Source organism: Ostrinia nubilalis, chromosome 18, assembly GCF_963855985.1.
Source record: "Ostrinia nubilalis chromosome 18, ilOstNubi1.1, whole genome shotgun sequence".
Taxonomy (NCBI): Eukaryota; Metazoa; Arthropoda; class Insecta; order Lepidoptera; family Crambidae; genus Ostrinia; species Ostrinia nubilalis.
Window position 1 is genome coordinate 1,948,530 of NC_087105.1, and position 26,478 is coordinate 1,975,007.

The 26,478-nt window shown below is 44.0% G+C and overlaps 1 protein-coding gene and 1 long non-coding RNA gene across 3 annotated transcripts in view; both read left to right on the forward strand.

Moving 5' to 3' along the window:
* Positions 1–1,287: 1,287 nt before the first annotated feature.
* LOC135080841 (uncharacterized) overlaps positions 1,288–26,478 on the forward strand; it is a 33,820-nt gene continuing 8,629 nt past the window's right edge. The window contains exons 1-12 of the mRNA XM_063975565.1: positions 1,288–1,421; positions 8,897–9,492; positions 9,589–9,731; positions 9,838–10,055; positions 11,579–11,792; positions 12,184–12,440; positions 16,221–16,420; positions 18,604–18,676; positions 19,791–19,932; positions 21,177–21,405; positions 21,488–21,607; positions 22,436–22,555. Of these exons, the coding sequence (XP_063831635.1) occupies positions 1,405–1,421; positions 8,897–9,492; positions 9,589–9,731; positions 9,838–10,055; positions 11,579–11,792; positions 12,184–12,440; positions 16,221–16,420; positions 18,604–18,676; positions 19,791–19,932; positions 21,177–21,405; positions 21,488–21,607; positions 22,436–22,555 (2,329 nt within the window). The 5' untranslated portion in view covers positions 1,288–1,404. The remainder of the gene's footprint in view (positions 1,422–8,896; positions 9,493–9,588; positions 9,732–9,837; positions 10,056–11,578; positions 11,793–12,183; positions 12,441–16,220; positions 16,421–18,603; positions 18,677–19,790; positions 19,933–21,176; positions 21,406–21,487; positions 21,608–22,435; positions 22,556–26,478) is intronic.
* LOC135080494 (uncharacterized) lies at positions 22,649–26,379 on the forward strand. 2 transcript variants are annotated; one of them, XR_010259032.1, is made up of 3 exons: positions 22,649–22,729; positions 24,317–25,815; positions 26,243–26,379. It is a non-coding gene; the product is annotated as an uncharacterized LOC135080494 (long non-coding RNA). The 2 variants fall into 2 exon arrangements; XR_010259031.1 differs by lacking the exon at positions 22,649–22,729 and adding an exon at positions 23,437–23,514.

Consider the following 26,478-nt stretch of genomic DNA (forward strand, 5'->3'; position numbering starts at 1 on the left):
ACTATTGATCGTTAAATCACGATTTCAGGTAAAAAAGCAAAAAATACTTAATTAATTGCGATTGTAACTCTTGGTACTTTATGGCTAACGTTTTAAGAACTCGGGTGGAATCGTGGGCAGAGACTAGTAGAATCCATTCTTTTAATTAATTTAAAGTGCGACCTGCGTCCGTGACATGCTTCCCCAAAAGTAAAGCAACCCACTGACATAAAAAACACAATAGTTGCTGCTTCTGAATAAACCATGTCAATTTTAAAATTCAATAGCCCGTAAACTAATTTGAAACCGTTCGTCTGCAAAGCATCCATTGAAACTGGTCATCAATTGATGTCTTCCAATCAATCGAAAGTGACCACTGGTGCGTGAAGCAGTTACAAATTCATTAGCAAACCTCGTTACATACAGTATGGTGGAATTACCATGCAAGTAGGACAAAAAGTATTGGGAAGTATAGTATAGTCAGAATAATCGCAGGAAGTATACAGGATGTACTCGATGGTTTATTCAAGTTTATTGCTAAACCATAATGTAGCGCACATAAAGGTGTTAAATACAATTATGAATATTATGCAAAAACTAAAGAAGTGGAAGTAGGTATCCCAAAGCCGATAACTTTTTGTTTTTCATTAGAAACTTGGCTTGAACTATACCCGACTCTGGAAGTATCGCTTTAATCTCTTACAGCCTCCTATGTATTGATTTAACACTGAAAAAATGCTGTAGTTTGTGATAAACCAATGTGTAATAAGTTCGCGCCACGCATAATTTACAGACGAGCGTATTATCGGTCGCTCTGAATATCGGCAGAAACGCACGCAATCCAATAACTTGCGCGTTATATGCGCTCGGCACGCTCGTCTGTGTTGTTATTGTGACAGCTGGACGTCTTCGACTGACTTACACTACTCAAGATATGCAAGTTGTAAGTTCTGAGGCTAGTGAATCAAATATCTGTTATGTACACATGCGAGTATTTGTTCTGCTAGCCAAGCTCCCACAGAGGTCAGCATAGCTCAAGGTTTTGCCTGCTACTGTGATTTGTAAATATTGATTTCTCGATACAAACTTGTTATCCTAATCACATGCATAACTGTCGTCATCTATAGAGCCCACGACCATTCACCTGCCGTTGGTCAGTCACCCATGACTGATCGGTGCAGCTGTCCAGCGCAGTAGCGTTCGGCATTTGTTTACGTAGTGCCGTGATTCCGTCGTTTATTAACCCGCTCGTCTGCGCCGCCCTTGTAAACAGCCACGGCCCAGTCACCTGCCGCCGGTCAGCCGTGACTGACCGCTGACTAGCGATCGTGGTGCGAGGCTCGTGCCGCGTTTGTTTGTTTACATCGCGCTCAGTGACTCTGTGATTCGCGCGTTTCCACGCTCGTGTGCCCCGGATTTTGTCTCATGGGAAAGATTTTCGAGTGAGTAAAATTCTTTTAGGGCACTAAAATAGTATTTCTTTACGTAATTTTTCTATTTTAGTTCGATTTATGATCCTAATTTCTCATTTTTAATACTTTCCTTTACATCAACGATTTATTGTATTTCCTTAAAACTGTACAATTCCGTATCATTCATAATGTGTAGTTTTTTGATACTTTTATCATATTATTAAAATTAGAATTTATCGACTAAGTATGTCGTCGCTCAGTTTTTACGATCTGCGTGTATAAAATGAGCACTCAATACTATTTATTGGCACTCTATGTCCATAACAATGGTCCATAAAAAGTTTACCTATTTATGATCGCTGCATTAAATCTCGATTCAGGTTATTTATAAACGCGTTAGACTTTTTACATGCATGTTTTTCTCGCACACTTCCATGATGCACACAAATTGATAGGAAAGTCAGAGATAGGAATCTTGAATGGTTTCCGTGTCGGTAAAAAGTTTAATCAGATGTCGATATCTGAAAAGTGGCGTGTCTGGTGGTTTGCTGGTGCTTTTATCGATGAAAATAAACAGGGGTTGCACGCTCGCGCAACTCTGGTTGCAGTTGTTTCTTGCATCCGAGGCCTGCACGACATGGCCTGGTGCCATAACACGAAATAAGTTATCTTTGAATGAGTCTTTATTATTAGTTGGGATTCAGTTTCATCCTCACGGCCAGTATCTACATGCGTGTAATGTTCTTTTCTCCGCGTAAAAAAGGGTGTTAGCTAAGCTTATGTTTTTCTTCCAATTTTTATAGATAGATTGATTCTGAATTGCCTAGGGCAATACCGAATTTCCGATCTGTGACTTCCTCTGTTGTTTCAAATAAAATATGTCTTTTATTTTTGCCTAAGTCAGTGTTTAATTTTCCTAACGCACAATTTCATGTTTCGTGACATCAGTAAAAATTTTACACCACCCATAACCGATGGAAACGACGGGACTATACTGAACAGCTCTGTATTTCCCACCTTCTTACAGCGTTAGTTCATTTGGTTTCCTACTTCATAGACTTTGTTCGCCATGATTCATGGTTCTATAAAGGTCCTAACGTCACTTCCCGCCAAATGTCAATGAAACACGAGCCCAATGGAGCTTGACGACAACTTTGTTCCAAGTGTATGCGCCTCGTGTACGAAATAGACAGATATGGTCCATTGTGTCTATGTAGAGGCAAATCGAGAGCCAGGAAATCTTAGAAAACGTAGTTCCATCAAGTTGTGAAGCAAAACTTTTTCTAATACAGTGCTTTCGTGTCTCTCTGAAAACTCAACTGGAACGCCTCCAAAAATTTCACATTTCGTTGATTGGATTTTGCCAGCCGAGTCGAATTTCCATTCAGCCAACGTTCGGCCCCCAATTCCGCTGTCACGTCCCGAATTCATTTCGCTCCCTCCCGCAACGGGCCCGCTAGGGTCCCGTCGTGGTCTCCCTACCACGTGGTCGTAAATGTAAACAGTGATCGATACCAGTTGCCAGGATACTTACGTGTTTGCTCCCAGCGGAGAGCTAGCCCTCGTCATAGTGGACGAGGCGCGTGTCGTGGTAGGTGCCAACATTACTCACTCTTGCACTTTTATTTGAATTTTATTTGCACTCGAACTAAACGCTCGGCTGTTTGGTGTTGTGTCGCTAGGTTTATGTAGTGTTTTGTTTTTATTGTTTTCCCAAACTTTTAAGTTTTAACGGGTCTATAAAATGCTTTTCTTTTAGCAAGTCTTTAATAATTAGTCTTTTGTAGAGTTTTCTTCAACTACGCGGTATTCTAGCCGTTATAAAAACGTGATAAGCGTATTATGTGTTAAATGCTCAATTACCATTATTAATTCAACAAGGCCAGTAATTGGTTCGTCTATACGGCAACGTAATAACAACTGTCACGGTTGTCTGCGGTTTTTTACTGGATGGCGGTAGAAAGGTTTCTTGTCAACAATACGTAATGGTTGACTGTGGAAGTAGAGTCTTGAAAAACTAATAGTATAAGTTAAGCAAAAACATTTTAAAGGTTCATTATAAAAGTGTATAGGTCGTCCTACGTCCTACTGTCGACATAATTCAAAAGCAATTGCAGACTTGATTACTCTTCTTATTTAACTGGACTCTGTATATTGTCGAAATAAACATGAGGCAGTGTCCACATAGTTCCCACGATACTTTGAACCTTATTGCTTTTACTTGAAGTCCAAAAATTAATCAATGCATCTTTCTATGCCCGCTAGTGTAAAAAGACTTGACCATTCCAAAGCTCTTCGACGACAGCAATTATGACATAATGTTACCAAAAATGACCGAAGAGCCCATTTCCGTGTACGAGCCGAAACTTAATTTCACCATCACCACACGCCTACGGAGTGTTAAGTTCAACGGACTCGACATTACTTATTTCTTGTGACATCCTCCCACTGCCTTTTGACAATCAAATAAGGAGCTATGCTTTATAATTAATTCATGAGACTAATTAAAAGTGTTAGCATTCCTGTCGAACTCTTTGCCGACAGCTAGTAAAAACTTGATAAGTGATTCAGAATTTATTGGACTTGCCCTCATTGTCAAAAACAATTGATGGTGCCAAAGATTGTGGCGAATTTATAACTTTTCCAAAGATTCCATAGGAATCTCTGTCATTTTGTTGTGGTTCGTGAGTTTAGAACCATGTAAATCCAACTGCTATTGAAAGTTTTCTCGCAGCTAGAAGCTGCGTTTTTGATGGAGATGTCCAAACACGTACCTACCCTTTACTCAGGTATTCACTGACGATTAAAATGCGAGATGTGTCACTACTATTGCTCTAACTAATCTATGCCTTTTATGATTTCTTTCTAGTGACTGCTCTGCTTGCGCTTGTTTGATGTATTCCATTCTCGGACTTATATGTTTGACACAATTTGAACCATATTGAGTAGAAAAGGCACATTGATTTATGGATTCCACTACACTACTTACTTGACATATTCTAATCGTTGCATGCGATCGTAGTATATTTTTAAATGGCATGTAACTGTATGAGAAAAGAGCTGAGTTTTCATGGAGCATTTCCTATGGCCTAGTTATAAAACTGACGGATTTATAGCTTGCAATCCGTGATAAGAAACGCTACTTTTACGTGAACCATGAACGTTATTTCTAGATATAGACGCAGCCAAGTAGGTTCACACTTGGACACAGTAGGTTCAGTTCTTCTGAAGAATATTTAAGACTAGCGACCGCCCGCGACTTCGTACGCATAGATCCCGTTTTACTCCCTTCGGGGTGGAGTTTCGTAAAATCCTGTCTTAGCGGATGCCTACGTCATAACATCTACCTGCATGACAAATTTCAGCCCGATCCGTCCAGTGGTTTGGGCTGTGCGTTGATAGATCACTAGTGGTCTGGTCATCTCTCGTCTCTAGTTGTGCCTTTGTGCCTCCATGTTTCCTTCCACCTTTTCCTTCCACTTTTCGCGGTTTTTGTGGTCTGATTATCGTTTTGTGATGTATCATCATCAACAGCCTCTAGCTGTCCTACCAAGCCCAAAACTACGTCATAGCTCTACCTACCAGGTAGGGTTTTCTCTCTATCAGCTTTGCGTCGTCTGGTCCGTGGAAGCTATCAATGGTAACGCCATTCACAGTGTCCCCATATAGCGACTTTTCCAATGATTATATCATGATTTTCAATGAAAGTCTCCTGAAGCCTATCCTCGGTGAGTTTCGACTCTCGGTAGATGTTGAGGGAACTACTGTATACGCTTAACATTATTCAGGTTTGTTAAGTTAATCCATGTCTGGCCTACACGGCTTAGCTGTTATATATTAATAAGGAGGCTAGTGGAATAAAACCTAACTATCCTTGTGGGTTTTCTTTAAATAGCGATTAATTTTCCCGATTCTTCTAGCGACAATCATCATTGAATTTTTTTTCGAAGTACAAATTAATCCAAAATGTACCTTTTGTAACGAATTGTAGCTATGGCAATACCACTTCGTCCATGGGGCGTCGTAACAAATCGACGATTGCCTTGTGTTGTGTTATTGTTCCCACAACCCGCCCTTGACACGCGTTGTCTAATAATACCAATCAATAATAATATCATTTGTGAAGTGCTGGTTTGTTTTCCATTTTACGGCATGGTGTTACACCATAAGTAGAAACACCTACGCTTTTTTCCGTGGTGTAGTCGGATAAAAGCTTATGCATGAATACGTGCGGATTATTTTTCTCTACTCTTCTGTACACATGTCATTCTGTTTTCATATAGTCCTAGAGAGTACAGAATATTAAATTATTCGAAATGGGACTTTTTTTGATTTGCGCATGAGTGCAGGTCAGGGTCACGAGGCCATTGCGCATCTATGGGACTGTGTATTCTTTGGAAAAATAAAGATCTATTCACTACGCTATGACTGCTATATCTATTTACTATACTATGACTACCATAACTATTAATATTATGGAATAACAGTTTACAGCAATGGACAGAGGAGCTCTTGAGCGATTTTCAATCTTAACCGTAACCATATAACGACCAGCAATTAATGTAGAGGTGTCGTTGGTAACCGTACCATGCAGTGTCCACATTAGGTCATTGCTAAACGTGGGCAAACAATGCATTTGTAAACAAGAGCGCATTAAACATGCATTAGAAGTCCTAAGGGCAATTACACACGGGTGATGATATTAAAATCCCGACGCACTGTGAACCAAAAGGCCAATCTAGCTGGACAAAATTATTTTTAAGGCTTGGAATAGGTACTAAATGCCTTAAAAACTCTTACTTTGATATAATATGTAAAAAAAAATGAACAGAAAGCTTTTAATAATGATAAAACTATATTTTAACATCTTTGCATTAGTTCTGTAAAAGTACTAAGGTATAATGCTAAACCTAAGCCTAAGTACTTTTAAAGATGGCTTTCTATACTGAAAATTACAAAGCTGAAGACCTTGTTTGTTTGGTTAAACGCGCTAATTTCAGGAACTAAGCTACAGCCCGATTTGAAAATTTATTTTTGTATTGGATAGCCCATTTATCAAGAAAGGCATTAGTCGATATAACACCCTACAGCCAATAGGGGTGGAGCAGTAAAGAAATTTTTTGCAAAAACGGGAAGTATTAATCAAACTATTTTTACGCATACAAAGACGCAAGCACAGCTGGTTAATAAATAATGGAAATTAAATAAAACTATAACAGTACCTGGCCGGCCATTACCACATCGTCAGTAGGTACTGCAGGACTTAAATAAATCGTCAACTCGTTACGTCTTCCTTTTGTTTTGAACGCGGCTTGGACGAAGTCAATCTTTGGGCGACCAGGACTTGAAGTACTAGATTGACTTTCTGAAGATGATGTAGATGGATACAAAATACGTGTATCAATTTGAAGTATTCACCATTCAGCCATTCAACACCAATCGGCCTTGTCACAAAATCGTCCCGAATTTTACCAAACCGGGTCAGGTTTAATTTTAGGTAATTTTTCGCCTAATTTTGAGCTAATCTGACTAAATTCTTTATAATGATTTTTAAACAACACTCCATAACCTCTTTTTAATCTTATCTAGCTAAGAAATAATCGAATAGTCCTGAAATTGTATTGTTTTTGTGTGTTTTAACCATTCGTAATAAAACTCGCTTCGAGTCACCGCCACTACGTTTTCTGCAAAAAAATCAAATTTGTGCTTCAGTGTGCTGTCTACAACCTACTATTTTTTGAAGCTCACATATGTGGCTACTTCATATAAAAAATCCAGCCCGGGGACACGAGGGGACATGTAGTTCCTGGTCTCGCAAATACAGAAAAACGTGAAAAAATACGAATTTTCATTTTTTTTCTACATGTATCTTAATTAATTAATAGGCTTTAGGAATATTTTTTTGGTTTAATATGTAATAAATGTACCTTCTACTTAACGATCCATAACAAAAATTTTCACAATTGTATTAGAATTAATCAGGAGACACTGATATAATATCAACCTCAAGAAAGTGAATAATTTGATCGTAAAATACTCACTTGTTCAAGTTCGTCTTAAAATAACTAAATTATCAGAGGATAGTTGCTAAAAATAATGACTGAATCGTTACCTACGGTTATTAAGCTATCGTTTTTGCTAAATGAATGTAAGATATTCGATGACCCTTTTTGTCCAGCTAGACTAGATTGGGCTTTTGGTTCATAGTGCGACGTCAGAAAAGAAGGGTGATGGGTTGAAACCCAACTTAACTGAAGTTAAGTTGTTGCCGAAATGGTTTAATGTGGGAGATGTTAGATTCTAAAGAAGATTATTTTTGAATTTACTTGCGGCAAAAAAAAAAAATATTCTAACTTGGGTACCTATTATTCGAACTATAGTAGATACGTGGCTGTGTTGTTGCATTATTTATTTATTTTATCTTCGTATTTTCTTTGTTGATGTCGATAGTGAGTAACCTTCTTTAGGACAACTACGGTTTGATGCCAGTATTGTGTGACCAGTCAATAAAATGAATAATGGAGGCCGTCCTAGTACAGAACAGGTGAACTGGCAAAATGGTAACTACGTCACAACTAGACTACTATAATTTGCTCTAAAATGCAACCATTAACAATGAGTCAATTACCTGAATTTTTGTGTTTATCTAAATTGCTCTAAAATAATCGTCTTGGTAATTCCGTGCCTTAAAATTAAAATTCATACCAATTTACATACCTACTCAACAACTAAACTGAGCGTTTTCTATGGCAATTAGATGACATCTTGAAAAAGTCTATGATTTTAATTGTTCCTACATAACACAATGTCTGACATTGAATGTCACAACCGTGGTCACAGCAGCAAACTAGCACACATGTATAATAAACTCAAAAACATTTATAAACTCAAAAAGGAATTGGATTTACTTTACTCGATTGATTTTTAACCATACCTGCTCAGTTTAATACTTAAGCAGGCTAATTTAGCAGCACCTTAAAAGCTAGACGTTTTTCTGTTCCACCCATTCTACCAAATCAGGGCATGGTGTGAGAAACATTGTCAGCTGTTGCAACGGCTCGCATCGGCACGGCCTTATACGGCACAATCGCCCATTGACCATCACCACCGGCCATATGCTCGCCGCATGTTTGCATGCGACTATGTACTGGTTACATCACTAGCCCACCACATGGCGCCGCATGATGATTAGAGTCTTAACATTCTTTATATTTCTAAGCTTACTTTTTACACACAATTATAACATTACCCACAATCCATATTTTCTCTGTGAGTAGTAAGTACCTACCTACTCGAGTTATCAGATCAAAAAGCGTTTCAAAGTTGACGATAGGACCTAGATTCTAAGTACACGAAGCTATACAAGCTTGTCATTGAAATAGTTTAAAGCGAACATATCGATCGCAATTCATAATTCATGTCCACGCCAAACGCCTAGCCGACTCCGCTTCAAACGATTCCCAGTAAGTCTTTACCGACAACTCACCGAACGTTTCATTTTCCAGTCCACATGTATCATCAGAAATCTCGAATCCGTCTACATCAGGCCTTCAGACAAACGAACGAGAGGAAGACAGCATGAGAAAGAATGACGAGGATGCCACCAAAGACAAAGACGGCGAGGGTTCCGTCACGGACTGGGTGTCGGGAGGCCCGATCGGCTCGAAGGCAGCGGTTCTGGTCTTCCGATCATGTGTCCTAGCATCGAGGACGCCTTCGATGGAGTCGACTACGAAAACGATCGGGAACAACACTGGCACTACCATCCTGTTGAATAAAGCCAAGAATATGGCAAGGAGGTTGGTAGCTGAACCGCATTCGTTCAGTGTTCGGCCAAAGACAATAATGCACGATGTGATGGAGACGTTTGGGAACAGCAATAAGTACTCCGGGCAAGCGTATGTGGTGAGGCACGTCAGCGAGGCCGAGGTCCCGCAGACCGAGTCGGTGGAAGAGCAGGGACACGAGCCGGCGGAACACAAGAGAGACATCGAAGACGTGTTGAACGATCTGAGCAAGATTACGCTGAAGAAACACCTGAATATAGAAAATACGACAGCTAATATAAAACCTCCAGAAGAACCGCCACCCCCACCCAAAGGTATATAAGTATATTCATTCTGCTTTTCCACATCCCATTTGAGCTAATTTTATTTTCTTCAAATTTTCATTTTACAACGTTAACTTCCTTTTGCAGTTGAAACCAAAGATGAGAAAAAAGGGAAAAAGACCAAAGGAAAAAACAAAAGAAAAAATACTCAAGTTCAAAGAACACTATCTCCGTCCTTCGACAGCGATGACTCTGAGCATCTACTTGTGAAAGAAGTCGACAATGTGAAGGTAAGAAAACCTATATCTTTTAGTACAAAAAAGTTTAATTTGTAGCGTAGGTATTTTCGCTTGGTTGTTGAGAAGCTTTATTTAGATGATGTCATCATTACTTCAGGTCCTAGACAGCAACCAAATGCCAGCCCGCATGCTGAAGATCACGTACAAGTTAGTGAATACAGAAACCAAGCTCCTACACCGGTTGTTGCAAGCTCATGGCCTACAAGAAGCTTGTGCAGAAGAGAAGAACTTCAACCTGTTGTGGTCGGGACTCCATCCGAAACCTGATGTGCTGAGGTCTTTGTCTCCATACCAGAGGGTCAACCATTTCCCAAGGTGAGATTTTTCTTCAATTTTACAATTTACAATATTTTTTCTAGGATTGGGTATTCTTGAGTGGTCCGGCATCAAAACGCGAGGTTGGTTGTGTGTGTGCATACTTTATTCATCTTTGATAGCGTCTTCGTGCATTGCTGTCATTATTATTGGTGAGGTACTATTTGTTTACTTCGTTTTTGGAAGAGACCCCTGTAGTTGACCCTAAGTTAGTTTTAGCGTAGACCCACGCTAAAACTTGCGGACTATTTTCGATACGGTGCCCGCGCAAGTTTTAGCGGAGGGCCTCCCTTAATGATCGAAGTCAAAGATTAAACTTAGACGTTTAGGTACTCGTCGCAAGGCACAGCGACCGCTCCTTTCGCTCTGCCCTAGATCTATCACTGTAAGTAGTCCAATAATAATGGCAGTAATCCCGCTAGGCGACCCGAAACCCGAAAGCATCTTCTACGCACCATGCTGGAGGCTCATGGACTGTTGGAAGCTGGGCCCTTCTGCGAGACCTGGACGCTGTTGTGGTCCGGCCCTTTGATCCAGTTCAATGTGCTCAAGGCCCTGAGTACTAACCAAAGGGTCAACCACTTCCCGAGGTAAATACCTCAGTGCTGTTAGTATGATAGTAGTTACGTCATACCTGAAGGATGAAGGGTTGCTGGAAGCTGGACCCTTCTGTGAAACCTGGACGCTGTTGTGGTCCGGCCCCTTGATCCAGTTCAATGTGCTCAAGGCCCTGAGTACTAACCAAAGGGTCAACCACTTCCCGAGGTAAATACCTTAGTGCTGTTAGTGTGGTCGTAGTTACGTCACAGCTGAAGAATCACGGGCTGTCTACCAGCCCGTCAACCGGCCGGGTTCTTCTGCACTCCTGGACCATAATGTGGTCCGGCCCTTTGATCCAGTTCGATGTGCTTTTGTGTGAGTACCAACCATAGGGTCAACCACTTCCCGGGGTAAACACCTCCACAAGTGCTGTAGATATGGTGATAATTAAATTATAGTTGGAGGGAAGTACATTTCCTGCACACTATTGATTAGTCCACGTCAAAAAAGAAAATCCTTACGTTTTGGAAGTCTCCAGCTAGGGGACCTCCCTTATCCTGCACAAAGAATTCAATTATAATTATAAAATAATAAGACAGAATAAAACTGAACGTCCTGATATCATTGTGGCGTGCCTTTTCATTCATTCATTTCAGCCACAGGACGTCCACTGCTGAACATAGGCCTCCCCCAATGACTTCCACATCGCACGGTTGGTAGCGGCGTGCATCCAGCGCCTTCCTGCTACCTTTATCAGGTCGTCGGTCCACCTTGTGGGTGGACGTCCCACGCTGCGTTTTCCGGTACGTGGCCTCCATTCCAGAACCTTGCTGCCCCATCGGCCGTCAGTTCTGCGTACTATGTGACCTGCCCACTGCCACTTCAGCTTGCTGATCCGTCGGGCTATGTCAGCGACTTTAGTGGCGTGCCTTTACAAAAGTATAATCTTCTCCCACATCTTACCCAAACATCTTCCTCCTCAGATCATACGAGCTGACCCGCAAAGACAAGTTATTCAAGAACATCGAAAAGATGCAGTACTTTCGCGGACTGAAGCACTTCGACTTCATCCCCACTACGTTCCTGATGCCTGCTGAGTACAAGGAGTTGTGCTCCACCCACTACCGTACTAAAGGACCCTGGATCGTGAAGCCTGCTGCTTCGAGTAGGGGCAGAGGGATCTACATCGTTAACACGGTAAGCATACGTCCATATCAAAGACTTCTAAGTACCTATCTATAGTATGCTACGAGTTTAGTTTAGAATAAAAATGGCGCACGGCGCAGGCGCTACCTAAAATCACGTAAAAGAAATGAACGAGTAATTATTGTGACTATTTGTGACACAATATGGAGTTAAGTTTGTCAACTGACTACAATCATCGTAGGCCTTGTGGAAAATAAAAAATTGGGAACCCCAATCAATCAAAAAAATATTAATTCAAAATGGTCAATATAGACTTCGCTTTGGGTCTTGGGATACATTATATTGTTTTATAAATCCTTTTTGTGGTACATGTTGAATTGTTGATCACTATAAAAAATATTGTAAATGTTTTTTTCACTAACCAAAACTCCTTTCTTTCCAGCCGGAACAAATACCCAAAGGCGAGAACGTCGTAGTAGCCAAGTACATAGACAAACCACTCCTCATCGGAGGCCACAAGTGTGACCTTCGTCTCTACGTGTGCGTCACCTCCATAGACCCTCTCCTCATATACCTGTACGAGGAGGGCCTGGTCAGGTTCGCTACGGTCAAGTACGACAAGACCAACAAGAACCTGTGGAACCCCTGCATGCATCTGTGCAACTATAGCATCAACAAGTACCACACGGATTACATCAAGTGAGTGTGCGTCACCTCCATAGACTCTCATATACCTGTAGGAGGGCCTGGTCAGGTTCGCCACGGTCAAAAACAAGAACTTGCGGAACCCCTGCATGCATCTGTGTCATCTGTACCACACGGATTACATCAAGTGAGTGTGCGTCACCTCCATAGACTCTCATATACCTGTAGGTGCCCTGGTCAGGTTCGCCACGGTCAAATACGACAAGACCAACAAGAACCTGTGGAACCCCTGCATGCATCTGTGCAATTATAGCATCAACAAGTACCACACGGATTACATCAAGTGAGTATGCGTCACCTCCATAGACTCTCATATACCTGTAGGAGGGCCTGGTCAGGTTCGCCACGGTCAAAAACAAGAACTTGCGGAACCCCTGCATGCATCTGTGCCATCTGTACCACACGGATTACATCAAGTGAGTGTGCGTCACCTCCATAGACTCTCATATACCTGTAGGAGGGCCTGGTCAGGTTCGCTACGGTCAAGTGCAAGACTAACAAGAACCTGTGGAACCCCTGCATGCATCTGTGTAACTACAGCATCAACAAGTACCACACGGATTACATCAAGTAAGTTTGCGTCACCTCCATAGACCCTCTCATATACTTGTAGGAGGGCCTGGTTAGGTTCACCACGGTTAAGAACAAGACCAACAAGAACCTGTGGAACCCCTGCATGCATCTGTGCAACTATAGCATCAACAAGTACCACACGGATTACATCAAGTAAGTTTGCGTCACCTCCATAGACCCTCTCATATACTTGTAGGAGGGCCTGGTTAGGTTCACCACGGTTAAGAACAAGACCAACAAGAACCTGTGGAACCCCTGCATGCATCTGTGCAACTATAGCATCAATAAGTACCACACGGATAACATCAAGTAAGTGTGCGTCACTTCCATAGACCTTCTCATGTAACTGTAGGAGGGCCTGGTCAGATTCGCCACTGTCTAGTATCACACGGATTATATCCAGTGATTCATCATCATCATCATTTCAGCCATAGGACGTCCACTGTTGAAATTCCTCCAGACATCCCTTAATGATTCCATAATGACCGGTTGGTTTTCGGCCTGCATCCAGCGCTAATGAGGTTGTCGGTCCACCTTGTCAAGTATGTGGAAATGTTATGATGATCAGGTATCTGGTGTGGTAAGGAATGTAGTCAAAAATTATCCATTCGTCTAGCTAAATCGTAAATTAGAAAGGGCTTCTGCAGTGGAGACCAAGTGGCCTGATGATTATAGATCACTGTGGCCCGGGCTGATATACATAAATGATAGGTTATATTGTGAACACCGTGGTTTGTAGTATGAGAGCTGCACATGAACTACATCATCGTGACTGTTGAATAAAAAATATCTAAATATACCACGGTCAAAAAACAACCTAACCTAACCTTACCATTTCTGTTGGCGCACACCATTACTACCACATAGTATCATGTGCATGGTGTGTGATGGTGATTCATGGTGTATTTCAAACTATCGAATTACTTATTATGTAAATTCTGTAAAAAACAAATCACGCAATGCATAAAGGGCATTGAACGACCTTTATTTGTTATTTTTTCCAATTAGCAGGTAAAAGATATCGTATCATAATTGCCTCATTATCACGCTGCCCAACCTTAATGCCGGTAGCATGTACCAGGAAAACAGAAACGCTGAGAGCTCATCTTGTTGACAATGACGACAAAACTAATGAATATCACCTAATACATGTGCAATAATGTTCAATATCCCTTGTGCGTTGCGTCTTGCAGCGGGACTCCCGAGTTCCCGACACATTATTTGTGCATGCGCAACCTTGTTGAACTGATTTGCATCTTGACTACTCGAAAATAAAGCGTTGTTTCATTTGTTGATCGCTTATAACAACAGACAACACTTTGATATTCTGCAGGCCTGGTACTTCAGTCACATGTTTTGGCTTGCTTGTGAGTATGCCTTAAGCGAACCAGCAAATTCGTTCACGAATATTCGATGTGCGAACAAATCCAAAATCTGTAAGAAGTTTTCTATGCTCTGTAAAGAAAGAAAGAAAAAACGTATAGTTGGACCAATTTTTGGCAAGTTTAGTAGATATTTGTAGATAGACTTTCTTCACTGCACATTGAAATGTATTTGAAATAACGCATTTTCTTAGAAACTTATAAAGCCCTCATTTCTATGTTTCACTGTGTGTCCGGAAGTAAAGTAGAACCGTCCTAAATGCATTAATCAAAAGTTCAATAAATTACTTGTCTTGTTTATTATTTTTTTCAATCGCAGCAAGTCAATCATCTCGTTTTCCTTATCAAGCGGCCTGTCCCTGTTACAAATAAAATGTACCAGGATTACAAAAATATTGAGAGCTCATCTCCTAAGCGATCGCAAATATTTGCGACTGTAAATCTTGGGTAATGCTCACTATCAGTTGATAGGTCCGTCCTTCGTCTGGTGTGACGCCGAATGTTTTATTGCATGTAAACATTATTAAATGGATTTAGACCTTGAATTCTTGGCAATGAAACGTACTTTCGTTTGTTATTACATTTTTACTAAGCACTTTGAGATCATGCTGTCCTGGTAGTTCGGTCACATTTGTAGTTAAGGAGACCTAGAATTTTGTGCAACAGCACATTCGTTCACGATCACGAATATGCGCAGTGCATTTGGGCTGGTTGACTGACACCATTTTAACAATAATTTCAAAACGCATCTTCTTTGATAAACACTTCAATCCTAGAAAATAGAGTTGGTTTTTTTATTCCCTAATAGGCCTAGTTTAAATAGTCAAATGAATCGAAAATGCATAATAATTTAAAACACTTTAATTTAGCCAATTTTAGCAAGCAAGTAAATGCGGCCCTTCCCATTTTCCGGCAAAATGTACCAGGCATACAAAAACACCAAGAGCTCATCTCATCGCGTGAATATAATAATAACGACCGTAATATTTGGAAAATAATGCTCACTATCGCTTGACAGGTCAACCTTGTATCGGCTCTGACACTCATCATTTCGTGTGTGCAAACCGCACTTGATCTAATTCGACCGTGAATTCTGGATTATAAAGTGCACTTTTGTTTGATTGCAATTGAATAAAAGACAACGCTTTAAAATTCTGCAGACCTGGTAGTCGGTCACATATTATCGTCACAAAGTAGTGAATTTACAATGTCTTAAGACATTTTCAACAAGCTCTGGGAATCTTATATCGTAAGAGCGGATTTGTACCACGTCCGATCACAATACGTCAAAATACTGATCTAGAAAAGTACCTAAATCAGATGTTGGATATCAGATTTAGTGTGAAGCGTTTTAGTCCATAAAAATAGTTCTAGGCTACGTATTTGACGGATTCGGATCGGACCGAGTGCGCCGTTCTAAGAATTAAAACATTTTCAGAAGCAAGCATCCTTGTTAATTGAGAAATGGTTTTTAAGGCTATAATTTTATCATTAATCATGTCTAATAAATAATACATCATCATCTCAGCCATAGGACGTCCACTGCTGAACATAGGCCTCCCCCAATGCTTTCCATGTTACCCGGTTGGTAGCGGCCTGCGTCCAGCGCCTTCCTGCTACCTTTATGATGTCGTCGGTCCTCCTTGTGGGTGGACGTCCCGTTTTCCGGTACGTAATACAGGATACTGCTAATCCGTCATTTTTATTAGTAAACAACAATATGTTTCTATGGAAACGTACACCATAGACATGATAATGTCTAGGTTGGGAAGTCCACTGTACGCAAAATCCTCCATAACATGATGATGGCTATTTCCAGGTGTGACGACCCAAACGCGGGCAACATAGGTCACAAATGGACATTATCAGCGCTGCTTCGACACCTGCGGAAGCAAGGCCGGAATACAACTGCGCTAATGGCCGCCATTGAAGACCTGGTGGTCAAGTCTATCCTGTCCTCCGCACAGACCATCACCGCTGCTGCCAGAGTTTTTGTGCCTAACTTCTTCAACTGTTTCGGTGAGTTTCTACAGTGTTATTATGATACTAGCTTCAACACTACGGCTCTTATGGCCGGTGATGGCCGCCATTGAAGACCATCTACTGGTGAAATATACACTCGCGAGCAAAAGTATGGAATCACTTACATCAAGTTGTTTCCACGCGATCTTGTGTACTAACGAATTTGTTAGGAACAAAAAAAGTGGCACCATTTTAAAGATTAAACTTTTATCTTTAAATTGATACCAAATTCATTTAAATCACACCAGTATTTAAAAAGATATCCCGGCTTATGTGAAGAAGTAACGAAAAAGACATGTATGAACTGTTTGATACGTCGCGAGTTGCGGCCTATTTACCCCCTATAAAAGCACGCGTTTTCGGATTTTTGCTTTCACACGTTGATTAATACACATCTCCGCTTCTTTTGACACTTTACCTGGGATTCTACACCTTCAGAAGCAGCACAAATCGTTGCACTATTGCAAGAAGGGCTCAGCCAGCGGGCTGTCGCACGTCAGCGCCACATAAGCCAGTCCTGGGTTTTGAAAGTTTTAAGACGCTTTCGGGAGACTGGTGGCTTTATCCCGAGACCAAGTTCTGAACAGCGCCGGCGTACATCGCAGAGGGAAGACCGTTTTTTCATGTCAACCTCTCTATGAAATCGTCATTTGACTGGAATCGACGTCCAGCAAGAGCTCAGAAATGTTCATAGGATAGCTGTTAGCGAGTAGACAGTTTGTCTAAGACATAAGCAATAGAATTTAACTCCAAAAAGGCATGCCACAGGCTCGAAACTGACGGCAGGTCACCGATAAGCACGCTTTCAATTTGCTCGTACACATCTCGATGTTAAGTCGAGCAAGCCACCCCATACGCCACTGTTTCAGCGAACCAGCACTGCACAAATCGCTCCTCAGGCCGCCTATAAACCCGACCTCTTCGACTGCTACCCTGCAAACACAGTTTGCATTCATCGGAGAACAGAACTCGCCTCCATTACTCGCCTTACCATCGAGATGTGTACGAGCAAATTGAAAGGATGCTTATCGGTGACCTGCCGTCAGTTTCGAGCCTGTGGCAGGCCTTTTTGGAGTTAAATTCTATTGCTTATGTCTTAGACAAACTGTCTACTCGCTAACAGCTATCCTATGAACATTTCTGAGCTCTTGCTGGACGTCGATTCCAGTCAAATGACGATTTCATAGAGAGGTTGACATGAAAAAACGGTCTTCCCTCTGCGATGTGCACCGGCGCTGTTCAGAACTTGGTCTCGGGATAAAGCCACTAGTCTCCCGAAAGCGTCTTGAAACTTTCGAAACCCAGGACTGGCTTATGTGGCGCTGACGTGAGCAGCCCGCTGGCTGAGCCTTTCTTGCAATAGTGCAACGATTTGTGCTGCTTCTGAAGGTGTAGAATCCCAGGTAAAGTGTCAAAAGAAGCGGAGATGTGTATGAATCAACGTTTGAAAGCAAAAATCTAAAAACGCGTGCTTTTATAGGGGGTAAATAGGCCGCAACTCGCGACGTATCAAACAGTTCATACATGTCTTTTTCGTTACTTCTTCACATCAGCCGGGATATCTTTTTAAATACTGGTGTGATTTAAATGAATTTGGTATCAATTTAAAGATAAAAGTTTAATCTTTAAAATGGTGCCACTTTTTTTGTTACTAACAAATTCGTTAGTACACAAGTTCGCGTGGAAACAACTTCATGTAAGTGATTCCATAGTTTTGCTCGCGAGTGTATTTTGTCCTCCGCGCAAACCATTACCGCCGCTGCCAGTTTTTGTGCTTAATTTCTTCAATTGCTTCGGTGAGTATCATCAGCGTTTCAGTGTAATTATGATAATAGCTGCAACAACACGGCGTTCATTGCTGCCATTGAAGACCTTGTGTGAAATCCATCCTGTCTTTCACGCATACCATCACCGCCGCTGTCAGAGTTTTTGTGCCCAACTTCTTCAACTGAACCCTGCAACCCTGTTCCCATACTAAAACCTGGTCCGTGAGCACGCAGAATTTTGTGCGACGGGCGCCCGCAGTGAGTGTGCGAGCGCGACAGCAATACAATTACGCGCGAGCGATAAGGATGGGTAGCTTGGGGTCATTGGACAAAATTCTACGTGCTCACGGACCAGGCTTTGGGAACACAATGGGACTGTGAAATGAATAAATATACTAACCTTATCATTTTCAGAACTCTTCGGCTACGACATCCTAATAGACGACATGCTGAAACCTTGGCTGTTAGAGATCAACTTGTCCCCTAGGTATGTTGCTATTTTACTTCAAATCTCTAATTTTAATTGATACTTATCTTTTGGGGCAACTATTTTTGTTTTCAAACATTATAAAAGTTAAAGAGGCGTTCGATACATACAGCACAATTTGTCCTAGACTCCTAGTATCACTAGTGGCTAAGATTTGGTGCCATCTGCTGTGTGTAAAAAATGCTCTTATTGCCTATGTGAACTGTTTACATTTGAATACATAATTATATTTTCCTTATCAAGCGACCCACCCCGGTTACCAATACAATGTACCAGGAGTAAATAAACACCGAGAGCTCATCTCATGAATGAATCAAATGCATTATTTACGACCGTATAGTTTGTAATAATGTTTACCTTTTTATCAGGTCGTTTATTTGTGTATATCACCAAAGTTATTTAGACCTTGACTTCTAGACAATAAAGTACACTTTTATTTCAAGTAAATCACATTCTTTTTATGAGACAACGTCTTAGCATTCTGCGGTCCTGGTACTTCGGTCATATGTTTTAGTCAAGGAGAGCACTTGCTTGTTGAGATAAACTAATGTTAATTAAATAGTTCGCCCAACGTATACTCTGAGTCCGCGCCAATAGATTTCAGTCATTTCAGTAAATAGAGAGTAAACTGTCTTTTTGTTTGTAAATTAGCGAAGGTTATACTCCTGTAGAAGAGACTGCGCAAACGTAAACACTGTACCTTGTGTGATATACAATACAATACACACCATAAATATTATTTTCATACAATCAGCATGAAATAAGCCACTCTCTGAGACAAAGATCGATATACACTTTTTGTATCAAATTGCTTTTCTGGGGGCATAGTGTGAGTTTACGTCAAACGCATTCGATGTCGACCGCGTAGAAAGTGACATTAAATGTATGACGGATTTTACAGCGCCCCTAGCGGAAACGTTCAAGAACTACAATTTTCATAAATTTTTTAACGCGCTCACTAGTGAGGACGTTTGATGTAAACTCACACTCAGCCTCAGCCCACTGGACGCCTTACAGCGTGTCGGTTTTCTATGATGGTGCGCAGTGTCGGTAAAAAAAAGTGACAACCTTTGCGTTGGCGATGCGATACAGATGCGATGTCATTTATCGGCAGTTTGGCGTGCGAGAGCCCGCTAGACGCGCGCGTGAAGTCAGCGTTACTGGCTGACACATTGACGCTGGTGGGTCTACCGGCGCTGCCTACCTGTGCACAGCTCGCTCCGCACGCCGCCTCGCTCAAGATGCGCATCGGCGCCGTGAGTATCATCACAGAATAATAATAAGTACTACGTACAGAAGATTTACTTCGCGAAAGTATTTAAAAAAAAATATGCTCAATGTCATTAACAATATGGTGTAATTTAGCCTGTCTCAAGAGTCAAGCACCATTTTGTTGACAAACGTCAGTGATCGGCACTGCGCCGAAGCTATAGGGCTGACTTCGGTAAAATGATGTGACGTGAGGTGCCAAACTGCGGAAAATGGCGGAGGAAATACATGATTTAGCATGAACTATCATGAATAATATTAACTACTTATTTACCTCTTAGTGTCTTGAGGCAACTTAAAAAAGTACATTCTGTGTTTTTATTATTATTTAGGCAGTTAAATACTGCACAGTATTTAGTACACCATTTTCTTTATTTTTTTCCATCATACACAAGAATACGCGTGCGTGTGTCAATGTTCGCTCGTATGTGAGGCCTTGTCGAATAGTATCCTGTAGGTGGGCCATCGTGCGTGTTTTGTTTTCGATGTAAACTCGCGGAGATGAACAGGCCTGGTATCATCATCATTATCATCTCAGCCATAGGACGTCCACTGCTGAACATAGGCCTCCCCCAATGCTTTCCATGTTACCCGGTTGGTAGCGGCCTGCGTCCAGCGCTTTCCTGCTGCCTTTGAAGCTGTGAGTATACCACGTCCGTTTATACTTGTTTTCGATGGCAGGGGATAACCGCATGAGGGAGCAAGGTGAACCTGAAATCAGCTGACAGAGCGCAATGACAGTTGGGCTTAGATGTCACTATCAGATTAATAACCTATGATATTTTGGCAAAGTACTAGTTAACGGGCATATTATGCAGTTCAAAAGTGTAAAATACTTAACAGTAAGGAGTGGCTCCATTCCTTACAGGCTATTTATCTCGTATTCATTTTCCATGCCATTATGTCCACCTCTCGTTCCCTCTGCTGCAACTCTTGTGTAACCAGAATCCACAGTTCTACTAATATTTCAGTTGTCCCGATTCTAACCAATGTTTGAGTTGTCCTGTAGGCCTAAGATGCGCGCCGTGATAACTTTTATCAACGTCAAAATGTATGGGAAAAATGGATAAAATGGCGTGATAACCACTTATCGCGGCGCGCATCTTAGTCGGCCGCAGAAGTTTAGGAATTCGAAGCCACTACCATACATTGTAAAGCGGATGACAGAGACATAAATAACTTTATTGACTTCGATGAAAACCCCCACCAAATGCGTCTATTTCTTGTCCAGTGTCGCCGCGTCCATTCAGCAGAAAACGTCTTCGTCCGCGGCAAGAATCACAGCGGGAGCAACGCGGCCGCGCCGGTGCCCAACGTGGCTGCGGCCGCTGGACTTGGAGCCCTAACTGGGGAGGAACTGAGGCTTGTGAGGGCAGTACGGGCGCAGTATGCCAGGAGAGGCGGCTTCGTCAGGATCTTCCCCAGTCAGAACTCTTGGCAGAAGTACTCGCAGTATTTGGGTGAGTCGAATAAAGCTATTTACAGGGGAAAGGGTTTTTTTTAGCTTCTTGAAGATCAAGGTAGCTTCACCCAGCTTGGCAGCCCTAACTGGCGAGGAACTGAGACTCGTGAGGGCAGTAAGAGCGCAGTACGCGAGGAGAGGCGGCTTCGTCAGGATCTTCCCAAGTCAGAACTCTTGGCAGAAGTACTCGCAGTACTTGGGTGAGTTTTCAAAGCAGAATAGCAGGTGAAGGATGATTCTTTTCAGCTTTATCATGACTGTGACAGCTGCACCAAGCTTGGAACCCTAACTGGGGAGGAACTCCGGCTTGTAAGGGCAGTACGGGCGCAGTACGCCAGGAGAGGCGGCTTCGTCAGGATCTTCCCAAGTCAGAACTCTTGGCAGAAGTATTCCCAGTACTTGGGTGAGTCGTTGAAAGCTATTTACAGGTGAAGGGGTTCATTTCAGCTTTATCATGATCATGGTAGCTGCACCAAGCTTGGAGCCCTAACTGGAGAGGAGCTAAGGCTCGTGAGGGCAGTAAGAGCACAGTACGCCAGGAGAGGCGGCTTCGTCAGGATCTTCCCAAGTCAGAACTCTTGGCAGAAGTATTCGCAATACTTGGGTAAGTCGTCAAAGCAATGTAGCAGGTGAAGGATGATTTTTTAGCTTCATATGACTGGTAGTTGCGACAAGTTTGGAGCCCTAACTGGGGAGGAACTGAGGCTCGTGAGGGCAGTAAGAGCAAGTATGCGAGGAGAGGCGGCTTCGTCAGGATCTTCCCCAGCCAGAACTCTTGGCAGAAGTATTCACAGTACTTGGGTGAGTTGATTCTTTTCAGCTTCATCCTGCATGGTAGCTGCTAAAAGCTTGGAGCCCTAACTGGGGAGGAACTGAGGCTCGTGAGGGCAGTAAGAGCAAGTATGCGAGGAGAGGCGGCTTCGTCAGGATCTTCCCCAGCCAGAACTCTTGGCAGAAGTATTCACAGTACTTGGGTGAGTTGATTCTTTTAAGCTTCATCCTGCATGGTAGCTGCTAAAAGCTTGGAGCCCTAACTGGGGAGGAGCTGAGGCTTGTGAGGGCAGTAAGGGCGCAGTATGCAAGGAGAGGCGGCTTCGTCAGGATCTTCCCAAGTCAGAATTCGTGGCAGAAGTATTCTCAGTACTTGGGTGAGTTGATTCTTTTCAGCTTCATCCTGCATGGTAGCTGCTAAAAGCTTGGAGCCCTAACTGGGGAGGAGCTCCGGCTCGTGAGGGCAGTACGAGCGCAGTACGTGAGGAGAGGCGGCTTCGTCAGGATCTTTCCAAGTCAGAACTCTTGGCAGAAGTATTCTCAGTACTTGGGTAAGTCATAGAAAGTAAGTTACAGGTGAAGGGGTGATTATTTTCAGCTTTATCATGATAATGGTAGTTGCACCAAGCTTGGAGCCCTAACTGGGGAGGAGCTCCGGCTCGTGAGGGCTGTAAGGGCGCAGTATGCCAGGAGAGGCGGCTTCGTCAGGATCTTCCCCAGTCAGAATTCGTGGCAGAAGTATTCCCAGTACTTGGGTAAGTCCTAGAAAATAAGTTACAAGTGATGGGGTGATTATTTTCAGCTTTATCATGACTGTGACAGCTGCACCAAGCTTGGAGCCCTAACTGGGGAGGAGCTCCGACTCGTGAGGGCAGTAAGGGCGCAGTATGCCAGGAGAGGCGGCTTCGTCAGGATCTTCCCAAGTCAGAATTCGTGGCAGAAGTATTCCCAGTACTTGGGTGAGTTGATTCTTTTCAGCTTCATCCTGCATGATAGATGCTAAAAGCTTAGAGCCCTAACGGGAGGGAAGCTGAGGCTCGTGAGGGCAGTAAGAGCATAGTACGCCAGGAGAGGCGGCTTCGTCAGGATCTTCCCAAGTCAGAATTCGTGGCAGAAGTACTCGCAATATTTGGGTGAGTCGTCAAAGCAATATAGTAGGTGAAAGATGATTCTTTTCAGCTTTATCATGACTGTGACAGCTGCACCAAGCTTGGAGCCCTAACTGGGGAGGAACTGAGGCTCGTGAGGGCAGTAAGGACGCAGTATGCAAGGAGAGGCGGCTTCGTCAGGATCTTTCCAAGTCAGAATTCGTGGCAGAAGTATTCCCAGTACTTGGGTGAGTCGAAGAAAGCTATTTACAGGTGAAGGGGTGATTATTTTCAGCTTTATCATGATAATGGTAGCTGCACCCAGCTTGGAGCCCTAACTGGGGAGGAGCTCCGGCTTGTGAGGGCAGTACGGGCGCAGTACGCCAGGAGAGGCGGCTTCGTCAGGATCTTCCCAAGCCAGAATTCGTGGCAGAAGTACTCGCAATATTTGGGTAAGTCATGGATAGCATTTCAAAGCAAGTTACAGGTGAAGGGGTGATTCCATTCAACTTTATCATGACCCTATGGTCAGCTACAAAGCTTACGGCAAGCTTGGAGCCCTAACTGGGAAGGAGCTCCGGCTCGTGAGGGCAGTAAGAGCATAGTACGCCAGGAGAGGCGGCTTCGTCAGGATCTTCCTCAGCTAGAATTCTTGGCAGAAGTACATGCAGTGTTTGGATAAGTTGTCTAAGCAAACTAGCAGATGAATAATTATCCTTTTAAGCTTTTTCATGACACCATGGTCAGCTACCAAGCTGCGGCAAGCTTGGAGGTCTCACCTAGGAGGAGCTGATGAGGCTCATGAGGAGGTTCCGAGTTCGACTCGACTCAGTCGAGCTTGGAGCCTTCACTCTCAAATGAGATTTGTCCCGACAGCTTACACTAAGGAAAAAGTAAAATTTAACATTGCTAGGGAGCTGGCAGTGTGATGACCATGAGTCATCGGACTCATAGAACTATAGCGCACGCCATGATCAATGATAATACATCTTTATTTGTACATTAAGCTACATTCTCTCGTGAAACTGACCCAAAACTCATCGTCCACAGACCCAGTGACGGGCATCCCGGTGTGCTCGACATCCCTCAACAACAACATCCCGTACCAGGTGGTCCAGCACAACTACAACCTCCTGGTGCACTCGCACGTGCTCCCACACTTCCAGCACGCCACCGTCGCCACCAGCCTCACCGACACCCCGCAGAGGTGAGCACGCTGTGACGTCACCGAGTGCTGCGGCACAACTACAACCTGCTGGTGCACTCGCACGTGCTCCCACACTTCCAGCACGCCACCGTCGCCACCAGCCTCACCGACACCCCGCAGAGGTGAGCACGCTGTGACGTCACCGAGTGCTGCGGCACAACTACAACCTGCTGGTGCACTCGCACGTGCTCCCACACTTCCAGCACGCCACCGTCGCCACCAGCCTCACCGACACCCCGCAGAGGTGAGCACGCTGTGACGTCACCGAGTGCTGCGGCACAACTACAACCTGCTGGTGCACTCGCACGTGCTCCCACACTTCCAGCACGCCACCGTCGCCACCAGCCTCACCGACACCCCGCAGAGGTGAGCACGCTGTGACGTCACCGAGTGCTGCGGCACAACTACAACCTGCTGGTGCACTCGCACGTGCTCCCACACTTCCAGCACGCCACCGTCGCCACCAGCCTCACCGACACCCCGCAGAGGTGAGCACGCTGTGACGTCACCGAGTGCTGCGGCACAACTACAACCTGCTGGTGCACTCGCACGTGCTCCCACACTTCCAGCACGCCACCGTCGCCACCAGCCTCACCGACACCCCGCAGAGGTGAGCACGCTGTGACGTCACCGAGTGCTGCGGCACAACTACAACCTGCTGGTGCACTCGCACGTGCTCCCACACTTCCAGCACGCCACCGTCGCCACCAGCCTCACCGACACCCCGCAGAGGTGAGCACGCTGTGACGTCACCGAGTGCTGCGGCACAACTACAACCTGCTGGTGCACTCGCACGTGCTCCCACACTTCCAGCACGCCACCGTCGCCACCAGCCTCACCGACACCCCGCAGAGGTGAGCACGCTGTGACGTCACCGAGTGCTGCGGCACAACTACAACCTGCTGGTGCACTCGCACGTGCTCCCACACTTCCAGCACGCCACCGTCGCCACCAGCCTCACCGACACCCCGCAGAGGTGAGCACGCTGTGACGTCACCGAGTGCTGCGGCACAACTACAACCTGCTGGTGCACTCGCACGTGCTCCCACACTTCCAGCACGCCACCGTCGCCACCAGCCTCACCGACACCCCGCAGAGGTGAGCACGCTGTGACGTCACCGAGTGCTGCGGCACAACTACAACCTGCTGGTGCACTCGCACGTGCTCCCACACTTCCAGCACGCCACCGTCGCCACCAGCCTCACCGACACCCCGCAGAGGTGAGCACGCTGTGACGTCACCGAGTGCTGCGGCACAACTACAACCTGCTGGTGCACTCGCACGTGCTCCCACACTTCCAGCACGCCACCGTCGCCACCAGCCTCACCGACACCCCGCAGAGGTGAGCACGCTGTGACGTCACCGAGTGCGACGTCCGTTCCGCTGCAACCTGAGCGTGTCTCTGTAATCGTAGCGTAAGCCTAGACCAGCTAGGTGGAGTGACTTATAGCTGAATTTGAAAAGCGGAGCGGCGTTAAAAACAAGCCGAAAACCTGATAAAATGGTGCGTATTGATGGAAAGCTGTGTCCAAAACTGGACTGTTATAACCTGAGGGCCTAGTGTGAGTTTAAATCAAACACGCTCACTAGTGAGCGCGTCAAAAAATTACATTAAATGTATGACGGATTGTGCAGCGCCCCTAGCGGGAAACGTTCAAAAACTAAAATTTTCATAAATTTTTTAACGCGCTCACTCAGCCCACTGGTTATGATGATGATACTCGTATTATGTAGGTTCCAGTACAGTACAATTTATTTTCTTATTTCAGACTAAAGCGCTACGAGGCAGTGAGCATCACATCAACGGCGCCTGCCATCTCTCTCGGAGAACCAGCGGCCCAACCACAGCACGACACGCGCCGCGCCAAGGAGCTTGTTAAAGCACAGCTCAGTGACGGCATGCGGCTCACGTAAGCTGCCTCGCTTGTAAAGTCTGTTCGCCGAGAGTTGATCAATATTATGAAATGTCTTGCAATAGCGACTGTTGCTTAATTATCGCATTCTG